The sequence below is a fragment of the Oryx dammah genome, unplaced genomic scaffold (assembly GCF_014754425.2).
Source record: "Oryx dammah isolate SB20612 unplaced genomic scaffold, SCBI_Odam_1.1 HiC_scaffold_28, whole genome shotgun sequence".
Taxonomy (NCBI): domain Eukaryota; kingdom Metazoa; phylum Chordata; class Mammalia; order Artiodactyla; family Bovidae; genus Oryx; species Oryx dammah.
Genome location: NW_024070212.1, coordinates 85,336,431 through 85,349,883, shown reverse-complemented (window position 1 = coordinate 85,349,883; position 13,453 = coordinate 85,336,431). Strand labels below are relative to the sequence as shown.

At 46.6% G+C, this 13,453-nt stretch overlaps 1 protein-coding gene across 1 annotated transcript; it reads right to left on the bottom strand.

Annotated features, from left to right (window-relative positions):
- Window positions 1–3,292: 3,292 nt before the first annotated feature.
- On the bottom strand, window positions 3,293–5,287 carry TACSTD2 (tumor associated calcium signal transducer 2). Its single transcript, XM_040232751.1, has one exon. It carries the CDS (start codon window positions 4,991–4,993, stop codon window positions 4,046–4,048), a length of 948 nt encoding a protein of 315 aa, XP_040088685.1. The 5' UTR covers window positions 4,994–5,287; the 3' UTR covers window positions 3,293–4,045.
- Window positions 5,288–13,453: the final 8,166 nt, after the last annotated feature.

Genomic DNA, 13,453 nt, shown 5'->3' with positions numbered 1-13,453 from the left:
GAAGTCCCTTTAGGGAAGTAGGCTGAAAGTGCTGTTTGCATTGCATTGGAGAGAGTTCAGCTGTGACTAGTTATTTGGATCTTGAGGGGTCTTGCTATCATTCTATCAAGACTGATCATTTACTAAATATGTACTCAATCTTTTCTTATGTCTAATTTTTAAAACCAAGCATAGTAGACAAGACTCACTTGTTTTACAAACAAGAAAAAAAGAGATCTGAAAGGGCAGGTAAATTCAAAACCCACATATTTTACACTTGACCAAAGTATCGCTCCCATTTAAGTGATATTAAGAAACTAAAGGAAACACACTACAATTTAAGAACAGAAATGATAGAGTGAAAATAAAGAGGGGACTAGGGAGACAAGTGGAACAGACATTAGACAAGACAGAAGTCAGGGTATTGGAGCTATAGGGTAGCTCAGCCACTATCTGCAAGACTTGGGTAAACCCATTCTCTTCTCTGGGCCTCAGTTTCTTCACCCAGAAAATGGACTGTTGGACTAAATGATCCTCTTTCCAGCTCTGACGTTGTGATTCTATTCGAAAAATGCTGACACCACAAGTATGTAAGCAGGTAAAAAGTATGTGATTTAAAGAATTGCTCTTGGAATTTCCTGGTGGTCCAGGTGGTTAGGACTCCATGCTCTCACTGCTGAGGGCCTGGGGGTTCAATCCTTGGTTGGGGAGCTAAGATCTCATAAGCCATGAGACGGGTCCAAAGAAATTGCTCCAATTAAGGAAATATCAAGAGTGGAAACAGCCCCGGTGACCAAAACAAGGAAATCAAATGAACCTCCTGCAGGGCTCAGAAGACAAGTTGTGACCTGCAAGGTGAATCATACCTGCTCTTCACATTCCTGTCAAAAGCAGCCCCAGGCTAGAGCTCAAAATAGTAAATGTTAAGTTGGGGCAGGGGGTGGTGGGGGGGAAGAATCTGGTGGTGGCTAAACCCCTGGAGAGAGCCAATTCTGGATAGTATATTTCTGTGACTGACAGAAGTAAGCTGAGTACAGAACAGAGTATGAGGAGCTCTTCCTTGGAAGAAGTGAATAGGAAAGGTGTCTCAACCTGCTGGAGCTTCCCAAGTGGCTTAGTGGGTAGAGAATCCACCGGCAATGCAGGAGACACAGGAGACCTGGCTTCAATCCCTGGGTGGGAAAGATCCCCTGGAGGAGGAAATGGCAACCCACTCTGGTATTCTTGCCTAGAAAATCCCAAGGACAGAAGAGCCTGGTGGGCTGCAGTCCACAGGGTCGCCAAGAGTCAGACATGACTTAGCAACTGAGCACACAGACACTGAACCTGCTTGGTGCCTGGGGTAGAAACCTGGGCTAGAAAGCTGAAACAAGGGTTCTACATTCTGGCTTTGGCACACGGAGGACGTGTGATCATGAGTCACTCAGCCTCAGCCTCTGGACCTGTTTCCTGACATGTGAAATGAACATAATCCATGGTAGTTTAGTTGCTAAGTTGTACCCGACTCTTATGACCCCATGGACTGTAGCCCACCAGGCTCCTCTGTCCGTGGGATTCTCCAGGCAAGAATACTGGAGTAGGTTGCCATTTCCTTCTCCAGGGTATCTTCCCAACCCAGGAATTGTTTGTAGGCAGATTCTTTACCAACTGAGCTACGAGCGACCTAATCTGTAAGAGAGGGAAAAATTGAACACCAAGTTCTAGGCACTCCTATCAATTATCCTCATTTAATTTTTATAATAGAGATTTGTAGTTTTTAGCAGATGAGGAAACTGGAGAGTTAAGTGACTTATTGCCCAGTACAGTGGGATTTGAACCCAGGTTTGTCAACACTTGATTGTCAGTAAGCCAGTGCCTCAGAGATGATCCAAGTGAAAGCGCTTTACAAACTGTAAATAAAGTGCAATCAATGACTCAGCCCAGAATTAATGCAGACATTTAGAAATTATTCAAAAGCCACATTCTGATGAAGAATGGGGTTGCTTAGAACTTTTTCCTTTGTTCAGCCGCCCACTCAATCCTTAATCTGTTTACTTTCTGGGCAGTCAAGTGACAGTTTTCTGAAGTGACTCTTGAAACAATGGCAGTGTGATGCAGTGGAAAGAATACTGGATGAGGAATCAAGAATCTGTCTAGTTTCAGCTGGGTCACAGAAACATTAATCTTGAGAAGTCACTCACCCTTTCATCCATAAGATGAGAGGTTAGGATAGAGGTGATTGTCAAGGTCTCTTTAGCTAAGGTATCTCAGTGATGGGGGAGTGGGGGTGCAGAGGGTGGGTGAGGGGTGGGAAGTTGGCCTGAGAGTTGTTTCACTCTCATTGTTAAAGTTCTCATTCTAACCTCAGGCACGTCAGCTGTCCTTTCCACAGCCAGCCTACATCAGCCTTCTCCCCTTGTTAAGCCCCATTTTCACCTGAAAGGATGTTTGGAGCCTTCCCTTAGCAGGAGTGCTTGCAGGCTGAAGAGACTCTGGGAACCATAAGGTATCATTCTTTCAGCACACATCAGTCACCGCCCCAAGCTGCCCAGGCAGCAGCTTAGAGCTCCCTCACCCCAAATCTTACTGGTGCTTCATTCTTGAGGGGCAGGCATAGACCAGAGTGCAAGTCAGAGGAGGAATGTGAGATGTATTCTGGGGAAGAAAATGAGGTCCTGGAACTAGCTCTTTGGGGTGGGATGTACCACTCCATCCTTTGTACATGCCCATGGTTGCAGCAACTTCCCAGGAACTGCAGTAACTTATTTACCACTAGGCTACCCCACAGTGACCTTCTAACACACCCTGCTTCACATAAATAAGCGTGAATGAGTAAAAACAAGAAGACAAATGTGAGACAAGACTTTTTGCAGCTAAAACGCAGTAAGTTTTTAAAGCACCTTACTAGTAAAATCTTAGGAAAACAGACTACGTGGGCACTTGCACACACACACAGCCAGAGCACAAGCCCGCTACAGACTGGCTGTGCCCCTGTGGGAAAGTCATTTAACTCAGAGACAAAGGTAGAGTTTTCTTCTCCAGGGGAGAATTCTTATTTGGTGATAACCTTAGGCTGGTCCCCTTTCCTAACAACAATGGCTGGTTCTAGGCGGTTCCCTCAGGCCTACCCTCCTGCAGGGGGTTTCCAAACAACCTTATTTAGAAACACCTGTGTTTACACTCGCCAGCTCAGGGATCTCAGAAACACCAGAGTGGCTATGGGAAAAGGTCCATCCTGCTAAGAAGTGTTAGCATTTGAAGTAAGAAATCTGAGTCACAGGAAATTAGAGCAGTCCCAAATCATATAAATCTGGAGCAAGTTTTCACAAATTCCATCTTTTGGTTTGTGCCTTTTCCATATTTTATTAAATTCGTGTTTGTTTTTTTTTTAAAAAATCACAACAGCATTATCAAAGACAACCTATGTACAAACGTTTTACAAAAGAAACATTACTAGTATCAGCTGTAATAAGGGCAAGTTGAAGAACAGATGCTGAGTTTCTGGGCCAAAGTCTGTCCTCAAATAAAGACATCTAAAATGTGTGCAGGCAGCTCAGACAGGCTTCTTTCCCGGTGACAAGCATGTGTGGTCAGTAATACAAACGATGGGAAATGAAGATACAACATGGGCCCAATTAGCGAACTCATCAGGAAAGCCACGAGACAAGTGGAGCTAATGAAATAACTTAAACCCAAGACAGCAGCTGTTTCCCAGCTAAAAGCGTTTAAGCCTTCAGCATGGATTTCCGCATTTGTAAACCAGGCTGGGTTGCCATACAGACACTTGATTCTTATACATAACCCTATGCCAAACTTCCCTTAACTCTTGGAGTCAGGTTTCTGGTTGGACCGAAAGGGAAGGAATTTTAGAAATGCTTTCTTCAGGACAGAAGTCAGAAAGCGAGGTAACCCTGAGAACAGGATCTATTAAATATGGTGGCGGTGGGGGGAGGCAGGAAAGTGAGAGGAGAAATGTCTCCTGCGGGGGGCCAAGAATCAAGAAGGGTGACTGACTCCTTGGGTCTGGAACCTTGCTGAAATCCGATACCCTACCCCACCCCAGCCCCGCCGGTACCTACAAGGTCGGTTACTGTCTTATCTCCCCCAGTTCCTTGATCTCCACCTTCTTGTACTTTCCTGACTTCCTCCGATTGGTGATCACCAGGACGGCCACGCCGGCGGCCACCGCCACCACGACCACCACGATGACGGCGATGAGGCCGCTGGTGAGGCGCTTCATGGAGAACTGGGGGGGCTTCTCGTCCAGGTAGTAGATGAGCATCTGCTCCAGGACCAGGGGCTGTCCGCCCACGCGCAAGTTGAGGTCGCGGGGGCCTAGGAACAGCGACTCGCCCTTGACGTCCCTCTCGAAGTAGTACGCGGCGTCGCCGATGTCCACCTCGCCGGCGACCTTCTGCGACGAGTTCTGGCGCAGCTCGATCTGGATGGTGGGGTGCTCGTAGTGCACAGCCCTCACGAACTTGGGCTGCAGCAGGTAGCGCTGCTGGAAGAGCTGCCGCAGCTCGGCGTCCAGGTCCGAGTGGTTGAAGGCGGGGGCGTCCGGGCGGTGGCGCAGGTCAATAAGGATGTGGTAGGTGCGCACCACCTCGTCGCACCGCAGGCTCAGGTCGCCCTTGTCGGTGCGGCGCACGCCCACCGAGTTCACGCACCAGCACACCGACGTCTGGTTGCACTGGCGCGCCTTGAAGCGCCCCTGCTGGTCACAGTCCGGGTCGTAGAGGCCGTCGTTGTCCACGAGCGCGTGCTCGCTCGGCCGCACCAGCGCGCGGCCGCCGTGGGAGGCGCGCATGCGCGCCTTGAGCAGCAGGCACTTGGACGTGAGCGTGGAGCAGTTGACCGCCTGGTTTGAGCCGAGCACGCGGCACTGGCAGCGGCCGCTCTGGTCGCGCTCGTCGCACACGGTCATCTTGTTGGTGGGACATACGCACTGGTTCTGCGCGGCCGCGTGGCCGATCACCGCCGCCAGCATCAGGAGCCACGGCGACGGCAGCGCGAGGCCCGGGCCCCGGGCCATGGTGGGGCGGAGGAGCGAGAACCCGGCGCGGGCAGGCGAGGACTGGAGACTCCGCAGGGCTCCGGCTCCGGCGTGTGCGATGGTATCCAGGCGTCTGCCGCCCGCCGCTCCCTCCAGCTCTTATACTTCGCCAGACCTGCCGGGCTGGTTTGGCCGCCGACTCACCCGCTGGTATTTGGGTGATAGATACCCCGCCCGCCCCTTCCCGGGTTCTCGTCCCCTTCTCATTGAAGGCTCAGCCGGCCGTGCGCCGCCCGCGATAGGATCAGCGAGGCGGAGGCTGTCCCCTCTCCTCTGGACCGAAAGCCTGGGAAAGGAAAACCGATACTCGGCTGAGGGCGGGGGGCGGAGTACCGCCCCCGGCCCGCGCGGCCCCACCCGAGAAGGGACCCGCCCTAGGCACGCCCTCCAGCCGAGAACCTTGGGCGTCCAGGCCTCTCTCCCCGGCTGGAGTTCTCAGAAATTGTATTGAGAAGGATGGCGTGGGACTGTCAGGTTTTGTTCCGGCCCTCGTCCCTCCTTTAAGTTCTTCCACTTCCTCGCTTCTTTTCTCAGCCCCTTGCTTGCGTGCCAAGTCGCTTCAGTCGCGTCCTACTCTGCGACTCTGTAGACTGGAGCCCACCAGGCTCCTCTGTCCATGAGATTCTTCAGGCAAGAATACTGGAGTGGGTTGCCATGCCCTCCTCCACGGGTTCTTCTCCACCGAGGGATCGAACCCCCGTAAGTCTTACAGTTCCCTTAATAGCATGGATTTATATAGTTTGTAACCCACTCCAGTGTTCTTGCCTGGAGAATCCCAGGGACGGGGGAGCCTGGTGCGCTGCCGTCTATGGGGTCGCAAAGAGTTGGACACGACTGAAGTGACTTAGCAGCAGCATGTAGTTTACAGTACACAAACATTATCTCATCCTCACTTCAGGTCCTGACAGGTATTCACTGTCTATCAGACCCATTCCATAGGTGGTGTAGGTGAGGCTTAGAGAATTTAGTCGCTGGGCCAACAGTTTCCTCAGATTCTTTGGAGATACCTTTGCAACTCTGCCTGGCTGTTCTGAGACCTTAAATAAGTGCTTATGGAAATAGTGGTGCCGAATCTGAAGGAAGGTTTAGAAACAGGTCTGTTACCGTATCACAGTTAAAACCCAAGTGTCCTGGTGGCCAGGATATTAGAAGCTCTGTTAAACACTTTCCCCCCTCTGCTTCAAACACCACAAATTGGGAATATTTATGCACGTAATCAATATAGGGAGATGAAAAGGAACACATTCTTTCAAAGAACCAGCAAGACTGTAAGGAGTTCCTTGTATAATTTGATTCTAAAAGAACAAATCATTGCTTTTCTTTCACTATGCCCAATGTAAGTAGCTGAACCACTGCAAATATGAATGGAGCTTGTGAGAAATTACTTGTCCGCTTCTGTGTGGCTACTGGGATGGGATGCAAGTGTTGCTATCTCTTTTTTGAATCATTGAGAAAGTTCAGGATTTCAAATCTGTGGTAAAATTAACAATGATTCGCAAACTATAATTATTCCTGGCTCCTCCGGTCAGAGCACGTTTTATATGCTCAGCATTTAAAGAACACCAGCAGTGGTTCAGGGTGTTGTTTAACACATGAAAGCCAGTCAGGTTTCTACCCCATTAATTTTCTAGCAATTCCTGAGGCGGGTAGGTGGATATATATTATTCTGCCTTTACAGGCAGAGAAAGCAGAAACATGTGGGGGTCAGTTTCTTACCCACAAGAAACTGGCATTCTGCTCTCCACTCCCACTGTCTCTGTTTAGGTTCTTGAACCAGGAGCCTCCTCAGTTTTCCCCTGCCCAACACCCAGTCCACCCTGAACAAGAGAAGGCTCTCTACATCACAAATCTGTGCCCATCTTCTCTGCTGAGAATCTTTCATGCACAGAGTGGGAGGTGCCCTTGGCTCTTAGGATGAAACTCATACTTCTTAAGTTAGCACACAAGATCGTATGTGATTTTGGCCACATTTCTCAAGTTATATTATGTGATTTCTCTGTGCCTTAGTTTCCTATCCTCATCTGTAATAAAATGGGATAATAAAAGTATCTACCTAACAAGATAGGTGTGAGAATTAATGTTCAGTTCAGTTCAGTTTAGTCGCTCAGTCGTGTCCCACTCTGTGACCCCATGAATCACAGCACACCAGGCCTCCCTGTCCATCACCAACTCCCGGAGTTCACTCAGACTCACGTCCATCGAGTCAGTGATGCCATCCAGCCATCTCATCCTCTGTCGTCCCCGTCTCCTCCTGCCCCCAATCCCTTCCAGCATCAGAGTCTTTTCCAATGAGTCAACTCTTCTCATGAGGTGGCCAAACTACTGGAGTTTCAGCTTTCGCATCGTTCCTTCCAAAGAAATCCCAGGGTTGATCTCCTTGCCGTCCAAGGGACTCTCAAGAGTCTTCTCCAACACCACAGTTCAAAAGCATCAGTTCTTCAGTGTTCAGCCTTCTTCAGAGTCCAACTCTCAGATCCATACATGACCACTGGAAAAACCATAGCCTTGACTAGATGGACCTTAGTCGGCAAAGTAATGTCTCTGCTTTTGAATATGCTATCTAGGTTGGTCATAATTTTTCTTCCAAGGAGTAAGCGTCTTTTAATTTCATGGCCAAATAAACCACTTAGGACAGTGTGTATTCTAACAGTATCCAAACTTGGTAAGCGTAGATAGGTGTTAGCTATTGTCATGGTCCCCACCATCACCATCTTTATTTTGCTCCGTCTTGCCTCTCCAGGCTTCGTCATATTTTCAAACCTTTGTGAAGTCATTTACCTGGACTCTCCACTCCTTCACCTATTTTGTGGATTTTTTTTTAACACTCAGCTCTTGGGTCACCTCCAGGAAGCCTTCCCTGATTGATCCTCTTGCTGCAGTCAGGATGATGCCCCTTCTCTGTGCTTTTGTAATTCCTCTAACACCAGAATGACAACACCAACTTTTCTGGGCTTGGTGATCCCCCCGCTAAAATGGAGATAATAGCAATTCTCTACTTCATAAATCATCCTGAGGACCCAGTGTAAATAGATGAGATGGTAGATACCAAAGCTTTATAAGCTGTAAGACACTCTAAAAATAGTAGGCTGCCTTTTTAATATTTAAATATCTACTCACTCTTCCAACTACTGGCTAGGTAGCCACAATCCCCTATAACTGAAAGCCACCTGCTTGATATTCCAATGGGTCCCAGACCAGCAAAAGGAAAGCTGAAGGGAAAAGGGTCTCAGAGCTGAGGAATGTATACAATGGTGTTTACTTAGCTAGGACAGCCCCGATGTCTGGGCCTTACTTGGGCTAGTGCTTTGTCTCCAAGCCTCTGGCTTTTCCAGCCATGTTACATGTTGGAAAGAAGGGGATAAACAGGAGTCCATCCTCAGTAACTTCTCTGGAAGATGGGGAGAAGCAAAGGTGACTTGTCGCTTGTCCTATTTCCCACCCCACACACACTTTCTTAAATTCTGTGGTTCTGGCGGATTTTTCCTAACAAGCACACAAATACCAAGATGGGTTTATTAAGAGAAGCCCCAGCTCTGATACCCACTTCATTCTTTGTTTCCCACCTAGTCCTGCAAATACCATGTGTTAGCTTTAGTTCTGTTTTTTCTTTTTTAATTTTTAAATATTTAACAAAAGGGTTCTATGAATTCAGGATTCACAAGAGTATATCATGGCCGGAACCACATCTGAGCACTATAGCCCCAGCGCCAGCATGTGTTCAATAATATATTTATTGGCTTAATTAATGTTGAGTTGTACCCAGAGTATTGTAAAATCAACATATACTCCTAGGAATGTTCCTGTTGACCATTTCAGTATTTCCCTTCTGGGCCAATTCCCATCACCTACCCCAGCCACAAACCTCTGTCCCCACCATAACCTACCTTCCTAGCACCTCATTTCAAGGAAGACCAGGTAATGATACCTGAGTGTTATTTTCGCTCTTATCCCAGGCTTTTAATACACTTCCCTGGTGGTTCAGATGGCAAGGAGTCTGCTTGCAGTGCGAGAGACCTGGGTTCCATCCCTGGGTTAGGAAGATCCCCTGGAAAAGGAAATGGCAACCCACTCCAGTATTCTTGTCTGGAAAATCCCATGGATGGAGGAGTATGGCAGGCCCCAGTCCTTGGGGTCACAAAGAGTTGGACACAACTGAACAGCTTCACTTCCAGACTTTTAATAACTGTAGGAAGGAAGGTTGTAGTCTGATGGGGGTTAGAATAGACAAGGATTCTGGAGGCAATCAGTGTAGTGTGTTGAAAGAAAATGAGCTTTGGCTCTATAGTAAGACTTTGCCTCCAATCCTGGTTTTACATCACTTATTGTCTGTGTATTACTTCACCTCCCTGAGTCTCAATTTCCTTAGTTATAAAATGGGGATAATAATGCCTACATCTCCCCAACATCTGGGAAAAGGATGATTTCCCATTTTATTATTGAAAACATGCTTTCCCCCTCCACTGAACTTCATACTTCATCTATTCTTGTACTCTTTTCTAATCTGTTGTTGATGTTCTGGTTTTCCTTGGTATTAGACCAATACCAACACATCAGTTTTATATTCAAGGAGGTGATTCACACAAAAAAAATAAATAAATAAAAGTGTGTTTATTAATAAAATACTTATCATCCATAATTATTTTAATGTTTCAAGATAAAGAATATAAAGAAACTCAACAGCGTGTTTGGCATATTCTAGGTGGAATTAATCTTAGCTATTATTATCAGCCCTCTCAGGAATGTGAGGATGCTTTAAGATCATAAAAGCACAAAGCTGGTGATTGTGTGGATTGCTGACAGGACCGTCCATGGAGCTGGTGTTAGGGAGGGGAGCTGCCCGAGAACCCTTAACATTCCCTGGCTCCCACTGGATGAAGGAATATGGAGAGTATCTAGAAAGGATCTAGTGTGTGTTAGCATTTCTACTCCCATTTTCTGTTGGAATACCTACAACACCCTAGGGGAAGGTAGAGAAGGTATTATTATCCCCATTCTACTGATGTGGAAATAGAGACCTGTGGAGGGGAAGAGGGCTTGTTCATGGTCACATGCTTATCGGTAGAGAGGCCAGGTCTAGAATCTAGTTCTCCTGACTACAGATGCACATGTCAATGAATTAAGATGGAAGGGAATTGAAAGCATGAAGGGGTTAGAATCTCATCTCACGTTCCTTGGGTTGTCTTTTATTGTTTTTCTTTCCCTTAATTATACAAACATTGTTTAGAAAGCTCTGGTTTTGTGAAGAGCACAAAATAGCTATTAAAATTGTGTAGGGTGCACCAGTGAGCTCACACCTGGAAACGCTAGGACTTAGGCCGCTAATCACTTGTCCCTCCCACGCTGGAGTGAAAGTGGTCCCTGATGTCTCTGCTTTGCTGGAAAAGCAGCCTCCATTTGAATTCTGGGCTGCCAGGCTACGAGCAGGTGCTTCACCTTGTTCTTTCCTTATGGAACAGGGATAATGGTTGCGTCTTAGAGGCGTGGGGATTCAGTGGCGTGGTGTCTGTGGAGCTGCCTAGCACCGTGCTGGGAAGAGCCCTCACTCTTATTTCTGGCCTGACCAGTGTCAGCTTCAGGCTCCATAGGGAGCGGCCATTGGAATGGTGGACAGTGCCTGAAGGTCGGTCAGGGTTCCTCTTCTTCCTCAGAGGGAGCTCGGAGTCTTGGAGGAATCAAGTGGTCCTGCCAGCCAGAATGCAGAAACTACAGAGAGAAGGTGGCTGTGATGATCACTGGGTAGAAAGAGGACAGAGGCTCCAGAAATGAACCATAGAAAGAACGGGAAGTCATCCCAGGGGCTGGGGACAAGGTGCAGAGAATCAAATAGACAAGAGGTACAGGACTCTTACCTTCAATGCTTCATTTCATTAACAATGCAACTGAAGTATTGCAGACTATTAGAATTCAAAAGAGCTAGGCAATGGGAACTCTGTATTTTCTTGTTTGCTATTGTGAAAATGTTTATAATAAAAAATTTTAAATCTAGTTAATCCTTCAAATTAAGTTTTGGAGGAAATATTTGGAGTAAAGTTTTCTGTTTTTGCTTCTACTTGTTTTTTTTTTTTTTTCTCCCATTTCCATAGTTTTTCTTATTAATATGAACTGGCACTTATTTATCACCAACATTGTGTCAGGCACTTTAATGCTTTTATTTATTTATTTATGCTTTTATTTATTATTTATAAATAAATTCCATATAATCCCCCCAACAATTCTATGAACTATTCTTATCCCCATTCATCTGATCAGGAAGCTGAGGCTTAAGGTCACTCAGCAGAGAAATCAATAGGGGAGGGGTTTGAACGTGATCTGCACTTTTCCATGGCACAGTTTGTTCTCTTTCTGAAGTCTTGAATGAGTGAGAGTAGTTTGAAGATGTTGGGCTAGTGAACTGAGTGTGTTTTGGGACCCAGCTGCCTAGGGAATGAAGTCTGATTTCTCACTTTTCTGGCAAGACAACATATTTCTCTGTTTGTGTGTGCTCATCTGGGTGGGGCTTAACTCCTTTTCTTAAAAGAGAGGTTGGCTATGACGTCTGTGGTTCTGCTTGTTTTTTGACTGCGTTCTCACCCGAAAACTCTGTGTCATGGTCATTTCCGTATCTGCTACTCACCATCTTCTTTTCATGGTCTTGTCATAATTTCCATGTCACAAATTGCAAACCCTCAGTGGCTCCCGTCTCATTCAGGTCTCTTCTTCTAGAGGTAGCTGACTTCTTCCCCCAGGGCTTTCAGTTCAGTTCAGTTGCTCAGTCGTGTTCCACTCTTTGCAACCCCATGAATCGCAGCACGCCAGGCCTCCCTGTCCATCACCATCTCCCAGAGTTCACTCAGACTCACGTCCATCAAGTCAGTGATGCCATCCAGCCATCTTGTCCTCTGTCCTCCCCTTCTCCTCCTGCCCACAATCCCTCCCAGCATCAGAGTCTTTTCCAATGAGTCAACTCTTCGCATGAGGTGGCCAAAGTACTGGAGTTTCAGCTTTAGCATCATTCCTTCCAAAGAAATCCCAGGGTTGATCTCCTTCAGAATGGACTGGTTAGATCTCCTTGCAGTCCAAGGGACCCTCAAGAGTCTTCTCCAACAACACAGTTCAAAAGCATCAATTCTTCGGCACTCAGCCTTCTTCACAGCCCAACTCTCACATCCATACATGACCACAGGAAAAACCATAGCCTTGACTAGACGGACCTTAGTTGGCAAAGTAATGTCTCTGCTTTTGAATATACTATCTAGGTTGGTCATAACTTTTCTTCCAAGGAGTAAGCGTTTTTTAATTTCGTGGCTGAAGTCACCATCTGCACTGATTTTGGAGCCCCCCAAAATAAAGTCTGACACTGTTTCCACTGTTTCCCCATCTATTTCCCATGAAGGGATGGGATCAGATGCCATGATCTTCGTTTTCTGAATGTTGAGCTTTAAGCCAACTTTTTCATTCTCCTCTTTCACTTTCATCAAGAGGCTTTTTAGTTCCTCTTCACTTTCTACCATAAGGGTGGTGTCATCTGCATAGCTGAGGTTATTGATATTTCTCCCGGCAATCTTGATTCCAGCTTGTGTTTCCTCCAGTCCAGCGTTTCTCATGATGTACTCTGCATATAAGTTAAATAAGCAGGGTGACAATATACAGCCTTGACGTACTCCTTTTCCTCTTTGGAACCAGTCTGTTGTTCCATGTCCAGTTCTAACTGTTGCTTCCTGACCTGCATACAAATTTCTCAAGAAGCAGGTCAGGTGGTCTGGTATTCCTATCTCTTTCAGAATTTTCCACAGTTGATTGTGATCCACATAGTCAAAGGCTTTGGCATAGTCAATAAAGCAGAAATAGATGTTTTTCTGGAACTCTCTTGCTTTTTCAATGATCCAGCGGATGTTGGCAATTTGATCTCTGGTTCCTCTGCCTTTCTAAAACCAGCTTGAACATCAGGAAGTTCACGGTTCATGTATTGTTGAAGCCTGGCTTGGAGAATTTTGAGCATTACTTTACTAGTGTGTGAGATGAGTGCAATTGTGCAATAGTTTGAGCATTCTTTGGCATTGCCTTTCTTTGGGCTTTAGCACTGAAGAAAAGCCACCTAGTAACTTTGTTTTTTTTATTGGAATGTAATTGCTTTACAATGTTGTTTCAGTTTCTGCTGTACAGTGAAGTGAATCAGCTGTGTGTATACATATACCCCCTTCCTCTTGAATCTCCCTCCCACCCCTCCTAGCCCCCATCCATCCCGCCTATCTAGATCTTCACAGGGCACTGAGCTGAGGCTCCTGTGCTTTATAGCAGGTTCCCACTAGCTGTTTCACATGTGGTATGTATATATGTCAATCACAGTTTCCCAATTCATCCCTCCCTCCCCTTCACACCCAGTGTCCACATGTTGATTCTCTATATCTTCATCTGTGTTCCTGCCTTGGAAATAGGATACATATGTGTTCCTTCCACACA